The 23,080-nt window shown below is 36.4% G+C and overlaps 1 protein-coding gene across 1 annotated transcript in view; it reads right to left on the bottom strand.

Moving 5' to 3' along the window:
• LOC126471115 (uncharacterized) overlaps nucleotides 1-23,080 on the bottom strand; it is a 70,770-nt gene that overhangs the window by 13,695 nt on the left and 33,995 nt on the right. Inside the window, exon 4 of the mRNA XM_050099196.1 lies at nucleotides 13,700-13,795. Within this exon, the coding sequence (XP_049955153.1) occupies nucleotides 13,700-13,795 (96 nt within the window). The remainder of the gene's footprint in view (nucleotides 1-13,699; nucleotides 13,796-23,080) is intronic.

Raw genomic sequence — 23,080 nt, forward strand, 5'->3', positions numbered from 1 at the left:
CGAATTTTTTCAATATTTTCACCAATTTGGGCAGCTGATGGATGTCCAGAATGAGGTTTGTCACCAATTGACATGTCACCATTCTTAAATCAAGCAAACCACTTGCACACTTGCGTTTTTCCCATAGCATCATCTTGGTAAGCTGTTTTCAATATCAAAACAGTTTTGGCACCATTTTACCAAATAGAAAACAAAATTCCACAGCTACACATTGTTCACATAAACTTGCCGCATAAAAAAATGAAACAAGGCCAAAACAGTGCTAACAAAAAAAATCGCAGAAGATGAATAGAACAAGCCAGTCAACAATAGAGGTGGCACTGAACTGGCAATGAGTTGTCCTATACACACCTAACCACAAAAATGTGTATTACATGAGCTCCACCCAATTCCATGTTGCTCAGACACTAGTAAACTATCTTGGGCATATTATCAGTCAAGCTGTAGTGAGGACAGCTCCTCAACTTACTTCTGCCATACATAATTTTCCAACACCACAAATTACTAAATGTTACAGTGTGAAGTCAAGCATCAGCATTCCAGTCGGGAATGAGAGAGCAGAGAGGGCTGTGACAAGATGTCAACCTATTGCACACTGACCAATCCCTTTCCAGGACAACAATGTGACAGCAATAGCCTCTATACTAAGAGGATATAAGCACATCACCTGACTGGTTGTGGCCTAGTTCTACAGCAGCATGAAGCCTAGCAAGTAGGACAGAAGCGTCACTGGTTACTTTTGCTTGTACATTCTATGTAGCTCATTCTTGGAATTGTTATACCAAAGAACATTGATTATTTTGCTTGTCACTCTTTGCTTGCAACACATTTATGTAATTCTCAAAGTTAAGTATTGTCATTTACTTTTCATAATAAAACTCATTAATATGATTTGCTTGATCTGAGAAAGCAGGTTTCCTAGACACCCCGTATTCGATGACTAGGCAGGATTCAGACAAAACATTACAATTATTTATCAGATAATTCAATTATTATCATAAGTTCATTAAGTGATTTGCTGAAATTACCCAGCTGTTACATAATTTGCTACAAAAAGGTGTTTGTTTACAGTAGACAGCACAGTGTCAAGAAGCAATCAAAAAGATATTAATATCAGGGTCTATATCAGCATTCCCTGACTTTGAGCAAGAATTCATACTTAAATGTGATGCCTCCAATAATGCTTTGGGTGGAATTTTAAGTCAGAATGTTGATGAGAAACAAGATCCCATGGCATATATCTCTAGACAATTAAATAAGACTGAAAATAATTATTTGACATCTGAAAAAGAAATTTTAGCAGTTATTTACTGAATGTCTTATCTTTGCTGCTATTAGTATGGTTATAAATTCAAAGCAGTTATGGACCACACATCTTTAAAATGGTTATTAGTGCTGAAAGATCCATGAAGTCAATTACTGAGATACGCATTAAAAGTAAGCAAGTTCAACTATGAAGTAATTCATAAGCCAGGAGTCAAACACATGAATGCAAATACCCTAAGCAGGTAGACAGCAGTTTTACAAGTGATACATGGAAGCCAGGCAGATTGGATAAATGGACAATCAGCTGACAGTGAGTTTCAACCTCAGTTTGAAATGCAAGAAGGCTTGCTTTGCATATCTACAACGTGCAGACCTTGCACTGTAGTTCTTGCATTGCTGAGAACTAAAGTATTACATCAAGCACATGACCACATCTTATCAGGTCATGGAGGAAAAAGAAGATCTGACAGACATGTATCTGAAAGATTTTGGTGGAAAATGCACCAAAAGTAATGTAGAAAAATATGGAAGAAACAGCATCCTGTGTGCACAAAGAGCAGATCTGAGACATCAGAAACATCAGTAACAAAGACTACCAGAATTGAAACACCATTTTCCATGCTAGGATTGGATGTTTTAGGACCTTTTAATAGAACACAAGTAATAAATATGTTATTACAATGTCAGATCATTATTCATGATATTCAGTTATTGTAGCCATCCCAAATCAGTAGGCAAGTATGTTTACACAGGCCGTGGTAATCAACTTGATACTGAAATTTGACATACCAGAATCATTATCACAGACCAGGGTGCTAACATTGTATCCAAACTAATGAAACAGTTATGTGGCTTACTGAAAATGAAGAAGTTACTTACCATCCCGTTCCATCCTCAAATGAATGGATGGACTGAACAGGTTCACCGTACTTTATCTGAAATGTTAAGCAATTACATAAATTCATGGCACTGAGACTGGGACATATATTTAAGGTTTGTTGTCAGGGCATGTAATTCAAAAGTTCATACTGGAACTGGTTTCTCACTGTACGAGGTAGTATATGGGTGAAAAATGCCATCACATTTTGATGCAGTTCAACTCAAAATGGGTCCACAGGGCAAACCAGAGAAAATTCTGCAAAAAATTGAGACAGATTTGGTAAAGGATAAAACATGCCAACACAAAAGCTTTAAAGACACAAGAATGTATTGGGGAATGGACGAGTAAACTGCCACAATACAGAACCCATATACCCCAAAGAGCCAAATGAAAAAGTTTTCAACAAAATATCATGGACCTTACCAAGTTATTGAAATGACTTCACCAGTCAATACAAAATTACAGTTGCAAACTGGAACTTCTGTAGTCCATGTATATTGAATCAAACTGTTTAGGGGTGAAATTGATGCATTGCCACAGATTCCTTCAACTGTCACAGCAAAAAAGAAATTCCATGGAAAAATGGCCATCAGAGAAATGTAACTTATGCATTTAAGTCACAGAATTAGCGTAAATTTTGTGTAAATGAACATATGGTTTTTTACTTTTATTTCTTTTTTTACGCATCTAGTTACATACGACCAAACTGAGGAAAAAATTTCCATGGCCATGGAATTTGTCAGGACATGAAATTACAACAGAACAGTAATAATAGATAAAACAAAATTTTTGTGAATTCTCAAAAGATGAAAAGAAATTCAATCAACAATATTACACAGGAATCATTTTAATTTTTCAAGGAACTTCTCGACAGAGTAGAAGGAGTGACCCATGAGGAAACTCTTCAGTTTTGTTGTGAAAGCACGTGGATTACTGCTAAGATTTTTGAATTATTGTGTTAGCTTATTGAAAATGGGTGGAGCAGAATACTGCACACCTTTCTGCACAATGGCCAAGGAGGTGCGACCCAAATTTCTGCCACATAATAACTGAGTGAAAGCTACTAGTTCTTGGGAATAAGGTGATATTGTTAACAAGAAGTGACAGTAAAGAATATAAATCAGGCTAATGTCAGAATACCCAGACAAGAGGTTCATGAACTTACACCAAACCACCCATTTCTGAGCCAAAAATACTCTTAAAGAATGGGAAGAGTTACCCCAGTAATATATGTCATAAGTTAATGAAAATAAGCAAAGTACACTACTTTTCATGTCAAAATATCACTTACTTCATGGAGGAGTATTTCAGATATCAGTCTCAGAAAGCCATTTTTCAAGAGAGTTATATGATTCTCAGTAAAAATAAATATAACAACGAAAATAACCAATTTTTGACAATATAATGTAATTGGATAGATAAAAAATCTAATCACGAAGTGGTGGCAGGAGAACACACACATAAAAGAGGTTTCATTTATACAAGCTTATGGAGTTGGTGGCTCCTTCTTCCAACAAAAGGGTTGAAGGGGAAGGAAGAGGGGTGAAGGAAAAGGACTGGAGAGGTTTAGGAAAAGCGATAAAGTTTGAAAAAGTCACGCAGAACACATGGTCAGGGGAGACTTACTGGACAGGATGAGAAGGGAAGGCTTTTCTTTTCATCCTGTCCAGTAAGTCTCCCCTGACCCAAGGTTCTGGGTGACATCCCTGAACTCTATCTCTTTTCTTAAACCTCTTCAGTCCTTTTCCTTCACTCCTCTTCTTTCTCCTACAACACTTCTGCTGGCTCTGAAAGCTTAAACAGGTGATACCTTTTTCTATGTGTGTGTTCTCCTGCCACTGCTTGGTGAGTAGATTTATTATCCATCCAGAAGAAGCTAAGTTTTTGTTTAAATCACCAACTATGTTCAGAAAGTGATTGTTAAATACTGTACATATTTATGACTTATCAGCATCAGAAATGTTTATACTATGTACTGCCTTTATATCTTCAACCTTGTGCTACTGACAAGGCACATCCTTCACGGCTGACTGTATGGTTTTAATTTTATACTGTAAGTTAGCTATTTTATTTGCATTCCACATACTGTTTCCCTTCCTAATAACATTTTTAAGTACCTTAGAGTACCATTTGTAATGGGCTACTAAAGCTCAGTTGTGACCACTTTTAACATTCAGATATAACTCCCACTCTGTTATACATGATATCCTTATCCCACTAGTCAACTACTCAAGTTGCCTTTTACTACTAGTACCCTGTTCTGAACGTTAAATGAAAGCAACTTTCAAAGAGCATGAGAAAATGTCTTAAGAGAAGCATTATTTTCATTGTCTATGTTATCAAAACTATAAACATCCTGCAATTCTTGTCCCTTAACGCGGAAGCTAGGAATAGGGCATCCTGGGATCCACATCCTTTTCAACACTCTGGTGCCTGTGGGTGCTAACAACTTCCAGGGGTAGAGAGGAGATCAGCCAACCACACAACTACGGACACCAGGTACATTGCAGATGGGTCATGAAGAGTCATCGTAGAATTCAGAGTGGGACCAAGTACATCACCAGCAGTCAGCTTGAGAGCCATTTTGTGCTGGGGAGTGCTCACACCTGCTCACCAGCAGTCTGCTGTGGTGGCTGTGTCACTGACATCTTCTCCTGGTTGTGGAAATCCTAGCTGAATCCAACATGCAGCTGAAATAGCAGCTGACACTGGTGTGAAAGAGTGATCACTTTTAAACATTCTGAATAAGTAACTGAACTCTTATAACATTTTACTAGCATTATTGATGCTTCACAGGCTCCCAAGAGCTATCCTGACTTCATGCAGAGGCGTGTCTTCTCAGCCCTCTGTACCACGGTTTTTGTTTAAATGAACACTGGCTCACACCTGCAGAAATTGTTCTGTCTATCACAGAAGGATATGAATCAGCAAAAGTAGACATGGAGGAGTTGCTATTTTTATAAACAAAATCTTTTACACTGAATATGTAACACAAAAAGTTGATCAGTTTTGTAAGGAAAATTGTTGCAGAAATATTTCCTAAACCAGAGTTAATGGTTATCTCCATTTATCACACCCAAACCTCTGATATGAATCAGTTTATTGGCCAAATGGAACTTATAAATAAATATCTACTGGAAAAATATAGTTATCGCAAGATAAGATACATCAGTAATGTTAATATTAACATCACACATAAAACATCAATTGTCACACATTTTCAAAAGATTTTAAGATCAGACAGCTTGTATTGTGTGAATGGCAAGCCAACTCGGTTTGATGCAGGTCTGTATAACATAATCCCCAATTTGATAAAAGATGAATATCAATATTAAGTAACAGATTGAATAATATCTAACAACCAAAGCCTACAGATGATGGTCAGTTGTGAAAACTATCCTGTTCGGCAACCGAAACACATTAAGAGACATTCAGAAAACATTACATGACTAAGACAACAATTATCATAACTCAAGTTTGATAGAGTAGGTCTATATAATTGAGACAACAATGATAATGCTTTTAGCTTATTTACTAAGATATTAATGAGCTTCAAAGCTGTTGCCCACAAGTAACTAAAAAGATGAAAATAGATGGTGCACCAAACAGAAAGAGCAGAACAGCTGGTTCACACATGACCTGCATAACCAGAGAAACATTATTGTTGGCCTACATAAAATGACTAAAACTGGTAACTTAGAATCAAAACAGAGGTTCAGAAAAACCAAGAAGAAATACAGGACCAAAATAAAGACAGCAATGCAAAGAGCCAGCGATGCTTTCATTGATAATTCCAGTGACAAATGTAAAGCTGCCTGGAAGGTAATGAACACAACAGCAGTGAAACATAAAAACAGATGTGAAACTCCCATATTGCCACAAATACTAAATGAATTCTTTGTAAATAGCACTTAGTGTGATGCTCCTACTACCTCGACACCAGAGGATGCAACTTCAGGAAGTACTTTCCATAATATACCTGACTCACATAACTTATCTTTTGAATGGAAACAGTTACCTGCCAAACTGCATACAAAGTTCACAAAAATATGTGGCTCTCATAATGAAAATCTCCATGCAATCTCAAAAACAACAAAATTATTAAACAATGGGAACTCCAGTTGGAATATCAAGGAAAAGACAGACTGATACTTATCATCAAAATGACACATTAAGCTGCAGATAGGCACAATTAAATGACACTTATGCACTAGTTTTTGGCAACAGCTTTCACCAGAAAAAGAAAGAGAAACACATACCAATCATTCACACAAGTAAGTACACCTCATACACACATGATCAACAAGTCCAGTAGCTCAGAGCAGCTCTTTTATAGATGAGATTAGATTAGATTATTTTTTCATTCCATAGATCTATGCTGAGGAGATCCTTGTGGATGTGGAACATGTCTTTTTTTTCCTTTTCTTTTCTTTTTTTTTTTAGGTGAAATAACAATACTAATAGTATGAGGACATACAATACATCATTTGTTTCTACTAAAAAATTCGTCAATGGAGTAGAAGGAGTTGGCCACTAGTAAGTCTTTCAGGCTCCTTTTAAACTGATCTTTATTTGTAACTAAATTCTTTATGTTTGCTGGAAAATTATTATAGATGAGTGTTCCTGCGTAGTGGACCCCTTTTTGAACTAAAGTAAGTGCTTTTAAGTCCTTGTGCAGATAACTTTTGTTCCTGATATTGTGTGTATGAACTGAGCTGTTTGTTGGAAAAAGAGATATATTATTTAGGACAAATTTCATTAACGATTAAATATAATGAGAGGCAGTAGTTAGTATGACCAGTTCTTTGAACAGGTTTCTACAGGACGTCCGTGAATTTACTCCACAAATAATACATATTACACGCTTTTGGACTATGAAAACTTTTGTTTGACTTGAAGAGTTACCCCAAAATATTATACCATATGACATTATAGAATGAAAGTAGGCAAAGTATGCAAGCTTTTTCATTTTTATGTCACCTATGTCTGCTAACACTCGAATTGCAAATACAGATTTGTTAAGACGTTTCTGCAGTTCTGTGGTGTGCTCCTTCCAACTGAATTTATTATCAAGTTGTAATCCCAGGAATTTAAGACTGTCAACCTCTTCTATCTGCACTTCTTCATACTTTATGCATATGCTGGGCGGAAACCTCTTACAGGTTCTGAATTGCATATAGTGAGTCTTTTAAAAGTTTAATGTCAGTGAGTTGGCTTTAAACCATTTATTAATATCCATGAAAAAATCATTAGCAGATCTTTCTAGAACTACACTCGACATACTATTTATTGCAATACTTGTGTCATCTGCAAACAAAACAAACTCTGCTTCTGGCAGTGTAACTGATGAGAGATCATTAATGTACACAAGAAAAAGCAATGGCCCTAAGATGGATCCTTGTGGGACACCACATGTAATTTCTTCCCATTCTAATGATGACTGATGACTTAATTCACTAGTCCTTTGCACTGACACCCTTCGTTTCCTGTTAGCGAGGTATGACTTCAACCATTTTGCAGCACTACCCATGACACCACAGAATCCTAATCTATTTAAAACGATGTTGTAGTTGACACAATCAAATGCCTTTGACAAATCACAGAAAATGCCTGCTGCTTGTAATTTGTTATTTAATGAATTAAGTACATTTTCACTGTAGGTGTAAATAGCCATCTCGAAATCAGAATCCTTCAGATATCCACACTGTGTTCTTGATAATATGTTATTTGTGGTCAGATGGTTGAGATGCTGCCTGCACATTACTTTTACTGAAATTTTTGAGAATGCTGGCAAAAGTGGAATTGAAAACAAGAAGCTGCATGTCACGATCTGATAGTCCATTTATTACAGGTTTTATGATATGATCTTGTTCCTTTGATTTGTCTATAAAAATGTTATCAATGGCTGTCCTTGAGGATTTAGTGATCCTAGTTGGAAAGTTTACAGTGGGAGTTAGGTTGAAAGACAACGTTATTAACTGCTGTAAATGTTTACTGGAAGATTCCATTAGAAAATCTGTATTAAAGTCACCAGCAATCAAAATTTCTTTGTTTCTTCCTTCTTTTTCTGATGATGACTGTGACCTCTAGTTAATGTGTAAGTTTCATTTAATTGCACCTGTCTGCAACTTAACATGTCATCCTTTCAAAACACCACTGTTGCCCTTCTTCCCTTTCTGATCAATAATGCTTTTAAGACTGAAAACTTTTCTGAGGTTCTGAAGGTTACTATTGTTCTCCCAGTTTATAAGAAAGGTGATAAAAACAGACATGAAAGTTACTGTCCAATATCACTCATACCTGTAATATTCAGGGCAATAGAATGCTGTTTTAAAATACAACTTTGCAGCTTTTTGAGGAATAAAATCTAATTTCCACTTCGCTCTTTGGGTTTAGGCCAGGTTTGTCTACAGTAAATGGAGTATAAACTCTTATTACTGATATTCTTGATGGTTTTCAGAAAAATTCATTCAGTTGGGCCTTACTACTAGATATGAGTAAAGCATTTGACACTATATCATATGTAATACTCATAAATAAGCTAGAGTGCTATGGTAATAAGAATAACAAACTTGTGCTAATTAGATCATACTTGACTAACAGAACTCAGATGGTTGTGATACATAACTGTCAGTCCAATTCCCTACCAATTGTTACAGATGCACCACAAAACTCAGGCATTACATCTAAACATCATACACCATCTGTTTTAAGCAGGGTGCTGTGCAATTCAAGCAGAACCATTTTCATCAGAATGACTGCTGACTGGTGTGTAAAGTTGCATTCAGGCTCCAAACAATTGCTTAAGTGTGGTTCTTGATGTTTAGTTTAACAGTTTATCCATTAAATTTTGGGAGTTCAGCCACATAAACTTATATTTTCTGTGGTCTAAAACAATGGAACAAGTACTACAGCCTACTGTAACTTAAGTAAGCCCACTCAGTGGTGTAAAGGCTAACTAGTTAGCAGCAAGTGTTGCTGTTCTTCATTATCTGCCTGCAAAAACATGAAACAATTGTACCAGACACCTCGTGCCATCTGGAGAATGAAATTCATAGAACATTATGAATTAAACACCTGATTTTCCCCAAAAGAAATGAATTTTTAAATATTTCAGTCTTCCATATGAGAGACTTCGGCATCCACCTGTAACACTGTGTGTATGTAGGCTAGTTATTCAGCCACTTAGAACTGGTACGAGGTGAACTGATCTCCACAGCTGACTCCTAGTTAGCCCACGGTTCGGAGCATAAATTGGCCGGCTCAGCCTAAGTGCTGCAGCTGGGCCAGCTGCTGTGACCACTCCAGGCACACCCAGGTGCAAATGCATCAGTGAAGGGTCAGATATGGGTACATTCCAGTACAGGGTATTTGGATGATGGTCAATCACTTAAGAGGGCCAGCAATGCACCAGCAATGGAGACGTGTCAAATAAGTTGCAAGATGGCTTCGTGTAGCTCTTAGGAATTCAGCAAGAAATCAAAATTACACAATAAAACACATCTGAATACATTTGCAAATTTGAGAAAAATGAGCTGCATCCAAAGACACAACAATATATTCAATATCTTTAAAACTACAGAAGATAATATTTTACAGTAAGTAAATATTTTCACAATGAATCACTGAATTAACAACTTTTAAATGCTTCAATCAATTTCAGCAAATATTATATCAGTTGATAGTATTGCACTATAGCTATGATCCCTGAAAGCTACTTACATGCTTGTATTTCATTTCTTGATTGATTATGATTTTTTTTTTTCAGTATGCTATGTTTGTCACAAGATCATATTCTCCATAATAACATGGCAAATGAATGCAGTACAAATACCTCATATCTTGTCATACTAGTGTATTTATTTGAATATGTTACTATTTTTGCTAGATGTTTATTTAACTACTGATTACAACTGTTAATACAAAATCATTTATTTAGTGGTCAATTGCATGTGGTAGCTGACACCACTGTTGAAAAGAGAACCAAAAGGCACTTCTATCAAGCAGACGTAAATAATTGTTTCAGGTGCCGTCATTTAATATGATCGCTCTTGCACAAGAATACTAGCTTACTTATTTGTGAAAAGATCTTTCTTTGTAATTATTGTAAATGAACGGAGTGTGTGTGAATGCTTATAGCATTTCTCTATGTAAATGTTGTTGAAATATACAACATTAGTGTGAGAAGTGGTCAATTTGAATTATGTATGTAGAACTTACAAACACGGCATTTTTGGTAAGGATTGCTTTCAAGGAGAAGCAGGCAGCAGCAGACCACCACTGAAGTCAAGTTGATAGAGATTTATTTTGTGTGGTAACTCAAGAAAGTGATTCTAGATACTTTTTGGTCGTTCTTTTAGAAGACAGACCTGCTGGTGATATAGTGCATTTTTTGGTCAAATGGTTGATTGATTCTGGACAGTGAATGACTGCCACAATACACTAACTTTTTCTGATTGCAGTTTGGAACTGAGAATACATAGGGTATGAGTTTCTACACATTATCTCAAATGTGTTAATTTGTAAATCATCATGTCTTGGATGACTAGTTAGCTTGGGGATTCTGCTACCATTCTCTCAACGCAACTTTACTTCATTTGATAAAGTTATTTTTGGCCTGTATTTTAATTGGCTATTGTAGGACAACTTTCCATTTATTTGAGATGTACTGTGGTGGACAAACATTATTTAATGGAATTCTCTATTGTCTACAACAATTGCAGATGTTAGAACAGAAACATTTTTGTTAAATTAGTCATTTATCTTTTATTTAATATTTCTGTATATTTTATTAATTCACAGTTCTAGACTATCTGACTGCACGATCACAGCTACAGATTATTATTTGCATTGAGTTAGCTGCTGGACATGAAAACACATGTGTGTGGCTCAACACCATGACTACACTGAGCTATTCCTTTTACACAGAGCCATGCATTACCTAAGTACATAATGTGCAAGCGGCAACAGGTAAAGTCAAAACTGGTTTGCTCATGTGGGATGCTGCTTAGACGGCAACTACTCAGCAGTAAATTGTTAGGTAACATTGCAGATATTACACTGATGTATTTTCCCAGTAGGTTATTCATTTTCAAAGTTTCATAGTCACATGTGTGTTTGTGTGTTGGTTTGTGTTTCCTTTGTTTTTGCTGTTAACTCATATATACTTCTTTACAGTTTTCACATGCAGGTACCAGATACCAAATTATTTTGTGAACTTTTCATGCTTGTTACCTGAGGAGTTCATAAGTTTCTGTGGATGTACTTCAAATTTCTTCACACTTCTGCTGGAAATTTGTTGCTGCTTAAAGTACAAACTGATGTTTAAATATTTTCTAATATGTCTTTATTGCAAAGTACTTGGTTTGATCTTCACAGGCCATAAACAAAATCAACAGTTTCATATGGTATGATAAAGCTAACAAGTAAAGATACCCCATATTCTCTCTGAACCACAGACTCAGCGAAAGAGAAAAGCTTGCATGCAGAAGGGGGAAATGCTTCTATTACAAAGGAAGGACAAGAAGGATGTTGTAATCAATGATATAGGAATTTAACAGAGTGGGAAAGTTACCGTATCAAGAAACCTGCATCACTTACTGATTGCAGTCACACAGTGTAAGGTGTGGTTCTTGCAGACAGCAATGTAAGTGTATTTGGTACTGCCAAACAAGATAAAATAGCATTTTTTTAGTGCTTGAACTGGTGTTGTAAAATAAATTTGTAATTTACAAGCATTTAGGCAGCAGCAAGACCACGCCAAAGTTCCTGATTTCTGTTGCAGAGTACTCTGTAATGAAATACAAGAATAAATAACACTTCATAGAGCTTCAAGTCATGCCACAACCACTTCAGTTATCTGAATAGCATTTAGAAAAAATAACTCTACTCATGGGGAAAAAATTCAGTTGGAGCAAGAAATGCCATGTGCACTCATGTAGCCAGAGGAACTGATAAAATAAATAAATAATTTTTAAAAAAAGTTGCATAAAGACACATTGAGCCATCTAAATTTCCAGTTGTTATTTTATTTGAGCAATCAGTTTCAGCACTACACCATCTTCACTTCCACTGACCAACATCTAGGAAGAATCCCATCTCTGGTACAGTCAAAATAGCAACAAGCATTCAGTGACTGGCATCTGTATTTTTTTGACACAGTGATCCCTTCAATCATCACTCGTCAACAAGTGATGATCGAAAGGATCACTGCATCAAAAAACTATGGACAACAGTCATTGAATTTTGATTGTGCTGCAACTGGTTACTCAAATAAAATAACAGGAAATTTAGATGGCTAAAGATGTATTTTTTAATCGACATTTTTTACTGAACTGAAGTTGTCCTAAAACCATCTGTATAAAGATGGACTTACAGAAACCTGATAAAGATAGGTATGACAAGAAACATAATGTCATTGAGCAAAATGCATTCACATAAATTTTATTTTTGTAACAACACTTTTCCAGAAATATATAACTATGCCAATAGTCCAGATCAATTAAGCAAGCAATCACAGTATCCCCTATTCACCAGTAGTGGTAGGAGATTTCTGTTAATATCCAAAAGCCAAACATCTACTGTTAATCAGCCATAGTGTTGATGTCCACAGATTACAAGACTTATTGTGGAGTAAACAAGGTCTACTGCAAAAGGTTTTGACTGTAGAGATCAATTAAATGACAACACACAGACGTATGATTTTTTTAATGTAATCACTGCCCCTGTTCTTAATATTCTTGCCTCACAGTATTACCATGTTCAATACCATTCTGCCACCTTTCATTCTCTTGCTGAGTTAAGGATTCCATAAACTTTTCTAAGTGTGTTATGAAGTTTATCCCCTTTCCTGTCAAGGTTTATGAAAACCTTTGGAAAAAATAAAAGTTACCTGTTTTCACAATGAGGATTGCACTTCTGACAGCTCTTTAACATGAATTTCTTATACACAATCAGTTACCCAACCCAGCTGAAAGGTTATTTTGATACCCATAGAAGGCAGCCATACAGAAAGAGATCTGGTTGGGCAAGGTTACTGAGGATACTTCCCACCAGTTAGGAGATAGCTCAGTCTGTGTGATATGCAATATCTGACACTGTCACATTTTTGAGAGAGAGGGGAAGGGGTGCGGGTTGGTAGGGGGAAGGAAGATTAAGATTTGATGTCCTATTATGTGACTTTGTCATTATAGATGGAGTCAAACCTCAGACAGCAGGACAGAATAGTAAACTGGCTATGTCCATTTCAAAATAATTGTGTACACATATGATTAACCAGCTTGGAGAAACCACAGAAAACTTGAATATGGGTGGTCAGTTTGGCATCTGAACCCCACTCAAGATTCTGAGTTCTGTGCCATCTCACTTGATAACAAATTTTAGTTCTGAAGGGTGGGTACATTTACAAGGATTATATGCTTGCATGAAGTTAGTCAAAACAAAAGTGTAGTACTTGTACAGAAAATATCTTGCCTCTACATGTTTCTCAATGTTCAAACATTTTACAAGTGGCTCTCACCTAATTAAAGGAAGTATTATTAATAGGCTGCTTACAGGACACGCCTATTCCAGATGAAGTGGTCTGACATTGCTCAGTAGGTTGCACCTCCCCAGACTGTGGCTTTAATACATTCAGAGCACTCGGTTCACCTGAAACATGACAAAAAGCAATATATTCACACCAAAAGTTAAAAAAGGAAAATATCTTGTAACATAAAAATAATATCTGTTTCAAAAACATAATTTTTATTATCTCCCGCAGCCTGTGACACAAACAATGTAAATGTTAGTCAAAAATTTTGCTAGTGATATTTACACACTGCAATGTAACATTAAATGGCATGTTAGACAAAAACCCAGCCTACACTGCTCCCAATGGTTTCCCCACATAAGTGTGTCAAGGTAAGAAATGTACTAATTTCACTGGTAGATTGGCAGTTGACTGACAATGATCTAGAAAAAGACAAACAAAAGGAAAAATAACATTTTCTTCCATACAGAGGACTCGCAACTGCTACTTCTAAAACAACTAATACCCAAGACAGAAATCACAAATAAGATCAAAATGAATAAAGATGAAATTATGGAGTGGTAAAGCATTGAAAGAAACTAGGGAGAATTTTTACAGAGAACTCATTTTCAGATATACACTTATCTCCAACAGAGTACCATTATTGTTAGTTATAGAAAACAGAACTATTTTCCGCAATTACCTTTCCAAAACTACGTTTTAATTTCATATTTAATGATTTTGTAATTTCAAATGTAAAAAAATATATACCCTTGTTAACTATCTGTTGCAGCTGTTTGTGGCAATTAACAAGCCAATGAATGCATAATTTACCAACAATTATCTGTTTACTTTGATAACATAGAATTAATAAGCGGATCACAGTACGGATTTAGGAAAAACCTGTCAACCATTGATGCCATAGACAATGTTGTTAAATACATCCATCAAGTATTTGAAGATAAATGATTTGCTCAAGTGACTTTTTGTGACCTAAGCAAAGCCTTTGACTGTGTAGAACATACACTACTATTCGAGAAAATGGACTTTTATGGTGTTAAAGGTAACAGCCTTAAGCTATTAAGATCATATTTACAAAACCGTAAGCAAGCCATCTGTGTTGGGAAAAAAATGTCGAGTATAGAACAAGTTAAGGTAGGTGTTCCGCAGGGACCTGTGCTGGGCCCTTTCCTTTTCCTAATTGATAAATGACCTGCCATCATTTATTAAATCCACAGCAGTACTCTATGCTGATGATACAACGTTTCTGAACAGCAGTAATTATCTTTATAGCCTTAAAACATGTGTTACAGAAACAATTGAGCAAGCTTCACTCTGGTTTAAAGAAAATGGGTTCTTGCTTAATGAAAGCAAAACCCAGCAGATGGTATTTAGTTTAATAGACAAGTTTCCATCAGATGATCCTAGTTGTGTTAAATTTTTGGGGGTGTATTTGGATGATAAACTTTCCTGGAATCCACATATTAAGTATATTAGTGGTAAATTGTCTAGGGTAATCTATTTGTTAAGGCGATTAATGCACTGTGTACCTAAAAATTATGTTAGAGTGTCTTACTACTCATTTTTCCAAAGCATCATATCCTATGGTATTGTTTTATGGGGAAACTTCACTTGTGTGCATGGTATACTATTGCTACAAAAGAAAGCTATTAGGATAATTACAGGCTCACCATACAAGGCTCACTGTAAACATTTGTTTACTCAACAAAAAAATCATGACAGTAATAAACCTATATATTTATTATGATTTAATCTACAAAAAAAAGAACTTACCTAAAGTACAATGCAGGGCAAATATACATTGTTACAACACTAGGAAGAACAGCTGTATCTATACACCCTACCACACACTGTCAAAATCATTTAACTGTTATGAACCTATGGGCCACAAATTATTTAACAAACTCCCACAAGCTATACAAAATTTACCAGAGCAACAACACAAACAAACACTTTATGACTGGTTAGTTGTAAACCCATTCTACAATATAAAGGATTTCATGACCTGTGATATTAAACTGTAACATTAATAACAATTCTGTTCTTTTATTGCATGTACTGTATTGTATTATGTGTATGACTTTGTCTATTGCTGTAATGGCTTAAAGACAATAAAATTATTATTATTATTATTATTATCGATTTGGAAAATATGGACTTTTAGTAGATATGTAGATTCTTACATCACACAGGGTGATTTCACTAAATAGGGACAAACTACAAGAAACAATCACCCACAGGATAAAGGAGTAAAAGCAGGTCATATGCAATAAGACCAGAAATGCATACCAAGTAAGGTACCCCCACTTTGAAAGTGCAGATTAAAGATATTTAACAGTGACCTCGATATCAGCACCAAGCAGTTTCCCACATTCTTGGGGTATGCCAGATAATGGTCTGAAATATTCTCCACAACTGCCACTATCCATATCGCAAAATGTACAGGTCTTTTACCTATGGAATTATCTCTGTGGTAATGGTTTTGTTGCAGGTTCATTGTATAATGCACTACAGTGTTGAGATTACTGTCATCGATCCTATTCACAGGTGAGGATATCTTCATAAGAGATGCATGATCAGTCTTCACAATAACCACCTGTAGGCTATGGAGAATCTCCATGGTTTGGTGGCAGTGTACCAATAGCTCCAGTTCAGCATCAGTATGCGGACAGGGATTATTGGCAGCTACCTCGTGGGATCAGTCATCCTTCCTGTGGGTGATCCTGTCACCCTTACTGGTAACTGCACCTTTGGTGGTATGAAGGGCGATGTGGCTACTGCATGTTAGTGCTCTATATCACTACTCTTGACCATGAAGCTAAAATACAATTAAAAACAGAACATGCCCACTTGCCTAGTGTGTTCCCATGTGTGCTTTCATTCATTGAAACATACGCTGTCAAAATATTGTTTACCCCACTTGTAACCCATTTACATAAAACTTTTACTGCTCCTTATCCTTATCCTGCAGTTTGTCTCCATTTAGCAAAATCACCTTATGTATAAGAATTTTGATTCAGCACTATGATGGCGTGTCTGATAGTCTGTATATTACAAATGATGCAGTGCTGTGATCAATCACTTTCTGTAAATTGTAATGGTTGATTTATTACTTATTTATCTAATCTGATGAGATTAGGGCCTTCAGGCTTGTAAGGGTACAGATGCTGATTCAGCATTCGATTGATCAAATCTGCCCCTTACACTTCTTAGCTACAGCACTGTGCCCCTCTTTGCTATGGCGACAGGCACTGCTATGAGGGTGCCCCAAAGTTCAGGAAGGTGTGAGTTGGTCCCTACAGATTGGTTGGTGGGAGGCAGTGAGTCGGTTGCACTTTAGTGATACTCAAAGCCATCACATGAGCAGGAGGTGAATATGTATGAGAGGGTGATCATGGGATTTGTGTTAAAAATACCAATTTCATCTGTTATGAAATGTTTAACATTGAAAGGGTAACCATACATAAAAAGAAAGACAATTGCTAACTCATTTTATATCGTGAGTGGTGAGTATATGCAAGTGTAGTGCGAGTGTGGTTAGAAACTGTCTTAAAGAGATTTTCAGGCAAAGAACAAATAAAATTGAGTCTTTCATACAGAGTATCTAATATATAATCCAAATCACTTTCATGACCTTTGAATGGGATTTTTTTGTGTTAGTGTGAATGGAGTAGGTAGGGAATGTGTCACAGGCTACATGGTTGAGACTGTAATTACCAATGCATGTACCAGACTGAAACATTTCCAGCAAACTGATATAAAAAAGGGGCAGCTTATATGTGGTGATGTGTGGCAACATTGACTGCAAGACCCTCATTTGTGATCATAAGAAGAACAAAAGAAGGAACGCCGGCCGAAGTGGCCGTGCGGTTAAAGACGCTGCAGTCTGGAACCGCAAGACCACTACGGTCGCAGGTTCGAATCCTGCCGCGGGCATGGATGTTTGTGATGTCCTTAGGTTAGTTAGGTTTAACTAGTTCTAAGTTCTAGGGGACTAATGACCTCAGCAGTTGAGTCCCATAGTGCTCAGAGCCATTTGAACCAAAAGAAGGAACTCTTTTTTAACATTTCAGATATGACTGAACAGCCACTGCAAGAAAGAAAAAAAGAATAAGAGGTCAGATTTCCTGATGAATAACTGATTAAGCAGATGCTGCATCATAATGATCAGCAGCCAGCAGTCAGCAGCAGCAGAAGTGCAAAACACGTCACAAGTTGCAGCAGTCCATCAACCAAAAAATAGTGCAGCAGAAGCTGATTAACAGTGCAGTGGGAAGCAGTCAGGAATAGCTGCTGCATAGGCTATGTAAAACTGTGCATGTCAAAATGGAGAAATTTTAGAACTGTGAATTTTGGTAAATTTGGGATAATGTTCAGAAAAATAGTAGTAAATTTCAAATAGTGTAAAGTGGAGCCAATATTCTGTGTAGAGCAAATCCAACAAGAGAGTGTTTCAGATGAGGATGATTATCAGCCAAATGTAGAGGAACAGGAAAACTGGTTGTCTGGAGGTGAAATGGAACAAGAATGGAGGAAACTCCAATAGCTAACTCAACAAAATTATTCTTTGAAGACATGATGGAGTGGGAAAGCAGCTGGTGCACAAGCTGTAACCACACCTGAAATAGAAAGATGGGAAGCCGTGGGGGAAAGCAAGGACAGTGGGTATGACATTTTCGAAGAAACACCAAAGCCAAGCAAAGGCACTGGTTTCAATTTTGAAATACTGATGAATTCAAAGAGTTAGATGAAAAATCAGATACATGATCAAAAGAAAAGGAATTGTCATTAAACAAAAAGTAACTACACAAATAGACAAAAATAAAAGGTCAAATCAGGAATTAAAGCATGAATATTAAGTGAACTTGAATCAGACTCTAAACAACTTAAACAAGACCAGTGAAAATGATTTGCAAGTTTTGAGGCAAAGTTTAAAACATGGGAGGAAAAGAGGGATAATGAATTAAAGAAAGGGAAGGAAGAACAGGAGAAAGTAAACATGGAAATAAAATCACAATTGTGGAAACAGGAAACAGTGGTTGAAGAAACAAGAGGACCACAGATGTATGACAGCATAACTCTAGAAATAAACATGTCAGTGGTTTGGGCAAATATGAATGCACAAGAATGAGAGGGAACTCATAAACAAGTAGAACAGGTCAAGAAGAAGGTGAAAATCACAGGGGAAGGTGGTAGCAGAAGTACAGAAATAACAACGAAATACTGAGCAACATACTGAGCAGGTTGTAACTGAGAGAATAAGTAGCAAAACAAAATTATTAAGTGGCTAAACTGCAGTAGTGACTAAAAGTGACCCTCAAGTTGAGTTCATAAACAGTTGTAAGTTCAGTAAATTCCACCCCAGAGGCAAGTTGCACCCCATTGTGTTTATAAGGAATTTTTCCCAAAATTATGGTTTTAAAGGACTAAAACTGATTGTGTCAATCAAATTGAGGGTGAAGCATACAACTGGGGTATGCATTTAGATAAAGAACATTTATTCTATGCAGAATCTGAGAAGATTTCCTAAGTAAGTATTGATCCAAGAGGAAACAGGATGACATATTAGGCTCTGTATGCAGTCATCCATATAACAGGAGAATGGACAGAACTTACATTCAGTTGGTAGAAAAGGAATTAGAGAGGAATCAGTATCCTGATGCACCATATGAGACAAATGTGGTGCTATGGGTGATATGAAGGCTGCCACACAATATATGTAGTCATTCAATAAGAACCATTTGCACAGTTATAGTGGAAGGGCAGGCCACCAAAAGTGAACAGAGACCTTTTCAGTAGTGTAGTACTGCAGCCTGGGACAGACTACAAACAGGAGTGGTGGAACGAACAGAGAAACAGTATAGGCTGAGGATGTGACTGTTACATATTCACATCTCACAATGAGTGAAGGACAGGTAGATGAGGGGAAGAAAGGCGTGGCTTGTGGGACAATAGTTACAACACATGGAGTCAGAGAGACAGAGCAGAATGTGCTGAGAAGGGAGGAATGGGAAACATGTCAACATTGCAGGAATGGCCCGACCTGAAACAAACATGGTGCAGCTTCCAAATGCAGATGGAGAACAGAAAATTATATAATAAACATTGAACAACTAAGTGACAAACAAGAAGATCTACTAGAAGAAGTTGGAAGATTTTGTAGAAAAAGATAAGGTGGTCAGTTAAAGTATGTGGGCATGCAATTAAGTCTTTAGTCAGTTTGGAAAGCCAGCTGTGTGCTATAGCTAACAATATATATAGTGATCTATTGAAATCATATAACAACATATTGTGACTATTGATAAGAGGATTTAAAATAAAAGGAGCTATTGGTGAATATGGGAAAACGGTAAAGTGTGAAGTGATGTTGGAGATTGTGAATGGAGGAGACGTATGTAAGATCGATGGAGTAGTCGTGCCTGATTTGCAAGAGGAGAGGTCATATTGGTCAATGGAACACAAAGTAGAAATGTATTATGAAGAAAACTAGATGAAATTTTATGATGGAGAAAATAGATGAAGGTAAGCATCAATGACAAAATGACAGTAGATAGGTTTTTCCTGTACATACCAAGTAGCAGCCTGTGAAGATGCAATGGAAGATGACAATTTAGCAAAACATAGCCAGAATAGTGTAATTCCTGTGAGTACAGAAGCATCAAGGTAGCTCACACGGGGAGAAGTCAGCAGCAAAATACATGGGATTAGGAATATTGATAGAAGAGCAGCTGAAAGGCTAATCATATCAATCAAAAGATACAGAAAAGTTTTTAGAAACAGACCAGGAATAATAAAAGGTCCATCATATTATATAAAAATAAAGGCTCATAAGCCATATTTTAAGCCACCTTATCCAATGCCACATGCAAGAAATAAGCAGTAGAGAGGGAATTGCAGAAGATGCTAACAAATGAAGAAATAGAGAGTGCTCAAAGTCAATACAACAACTGTGGCTACAAAGGATGGGAGTGTAAGGCTTGTGCTGGATGCAGAACAAGCCAACAATATATTTGAACTGGAAAAGGTGTGACCAGTGAACATTGATAAACTGTTGTGGAAATTTAAGGGAGCAAAGATATTTACAAGTCTGGATTTGGCATGCAGATATCATCAAATACTGCTAGACCTGGAGCCAAGGCTATTTACAGCACTTTGGATGGGATAAGATGTTATCAATATAGAGTTTCGAAAAGCAGGATTCAGAAAAAATTGGTCAAATCTGTGATCACTACCCTCAGTACCTTAGAAACTTGGTTTCAGCTAAAAGGGTTGAATCTAAACATACCTAAGATTCACATGATGCAATTCAAAACCAGACAGTCAAATGTGAGCAGATGAAGATTTTTGACAGCAACCAAGATATAGAAGAAGTTGATTCTGGCAAATTCTTAGCTCTAAATGTGGATAAAAATTTGAGCTGGCAGCCATACATTGAGTACTTAGCAAATAAATTAAGCAGCTTTCCATTTTCAGTACAAATATTATAAATTGCGACTGACATGGACACAAGAAAAGTACCATATAAAAGCTACTTTGAATCCCATATTAGGTATGGTATTGTTTTTTGGGGTAACTTGACAAACATAGTGTGTGTACTAAAAATGCAGAAAAAAATCTATTGAAATATGTGCACTGTAAATCATAAAGAACCATGTCATCCATTATTTATATATATGAGCTTATTATTTTTTTGTACACCAGACATGCATTATTTGAGGGAAACCATTTTGTTCATTCACATGATACAAGAGACAAAGAAATTTTTATGCTCCCCACCCACCACCTCAAACTATGCCCAGGGATGTCAATACGTGGGAATGAAAATTTATAATAAATTAAAAGGGAACAAGTTAATGCAGATGAATTTAGGTTCACTTAAAAGAAAGCTATATGGGGCACTGACACTGAAATGTTATTACTCAGTAGATGAATTAATGCAGGACAAACTGGAAATCTGAGCTGGATACAATGTGTTATTTACTCCAAGTAATATCATTATAATGTCATTATTTACTTTAGTGCTATTATTTATTACTGTAAAAATCATTGTAACTGTATAAATTTTTAACAAGTCTCCTGTTAGCAAACCAAATGGATTGCAAATGTATGCCATGAGACAATAAATCACAATTCCAGTTCCTCTCAGACTGAATATATCTGTGTTTGCGTTTATTAGAATGCTAGACCAAGTGCTAGGAGAAGATTTGCTGAAGAAAATTACAATCTATGTAGACAATATGTCAGCAACCAGTGAAACGTGGGAGAACACTTAAGGACTCTGGATGAGGAATTAGAAAGATGTGAATGTACAGGCACATGGCTTATTTTCAGAGGTCAGAATATGGAAGACCAGAAATACCTTTCCTGGGGCACATTATTGGGTGAGAAGGAATTAAACGCAACCCAGAGAAGCTGACAGCAATAAGAAATTTCCTGATACCAAGAAATAGCTGAAAATTTTCATCACTCTCTGTGGATTCTACCATTGATTCATAAATTAACAAACATTAAATAGTGAAGCACTACATAGACTGGTGAAGAAAAGCAATGCACTATCATGGACAGAAGAGCGTGCTACAGATTTTGAAAAAATGAAACAAAAACTTTACAATGATCTAATACTAGCTCATCTAGGTTTCTCAAAGGTGTTTTACTTAGGATATGCATGTCGGATTATGTACTAGGTGTCCACTTATATCAAAAAGACAAGGAAAAAGGGAAAGAAGTAACCATAAATATTGGTTCTGGTGGTTAACTGTTGAATGCCCAAGAGCAAAAGTACTCGATCATGGAGAAGGAAGCATTGGCAGTAGTGTATAGTATCACCAAATTTAGATATTACTTGGCCAGAAAATAATCTATTGTTGTAACAGACCATAAAGCTTTGTCTTTCATGTTACCATGCTGACAGTGGTATAAAAGATTAATGAGGTGGACACTTGCTCTGCTAGGGCTTGTTTTTGATATCCAGTATGTGCCAGGAACTTCATGGACAATGCTAGATGCACTATACTGATTGCTAATAGGATTAGAAGAACATTCTGCACCTCCACTGCCAACAGAAACCAGCATTTGTCTCATAAAAGGAGTTATACATAATGGGGCAATACACAGAGTAATAAAGAAGACCACAATAGAGCAAAACATGGATAAAAAGGAAGCACAATAGTGCTGAGGAAGGCAAGATCAAGGCATATTGTCTCTTGCACAATGGCATATTATGCCTTAGGAATAATGTAGATGAAGAGGAATGGAAGGTGTGCATTCCAGAACAAAATATAAATGACATATGGTATACACATCTTAGTTGTGGACATTTTGGTATTTGAAAATGTATGAAAAAGTTATGGCAAGACTGCTGATTTTTCAACATGATAAGATGAATAAGGAAACTGTTAAAGTAT

This window comes from Schistocerca serialis, chromosome 3 (assembly GCF_023864345.2).
Source record: "Schistocerca serialis cubense isolate TAMUIC-IGC-003099 chromosome 3, iqSchSeri2.2, whole genome shotgun sequence".
Classification (NCBI taxonomy): domain Eukaryota; kingdom Metazoa; phylum Arthropoda; class Insecta; order Orthoptera; family Acrididae; genus Schistocerca; species Schistocerca serialis.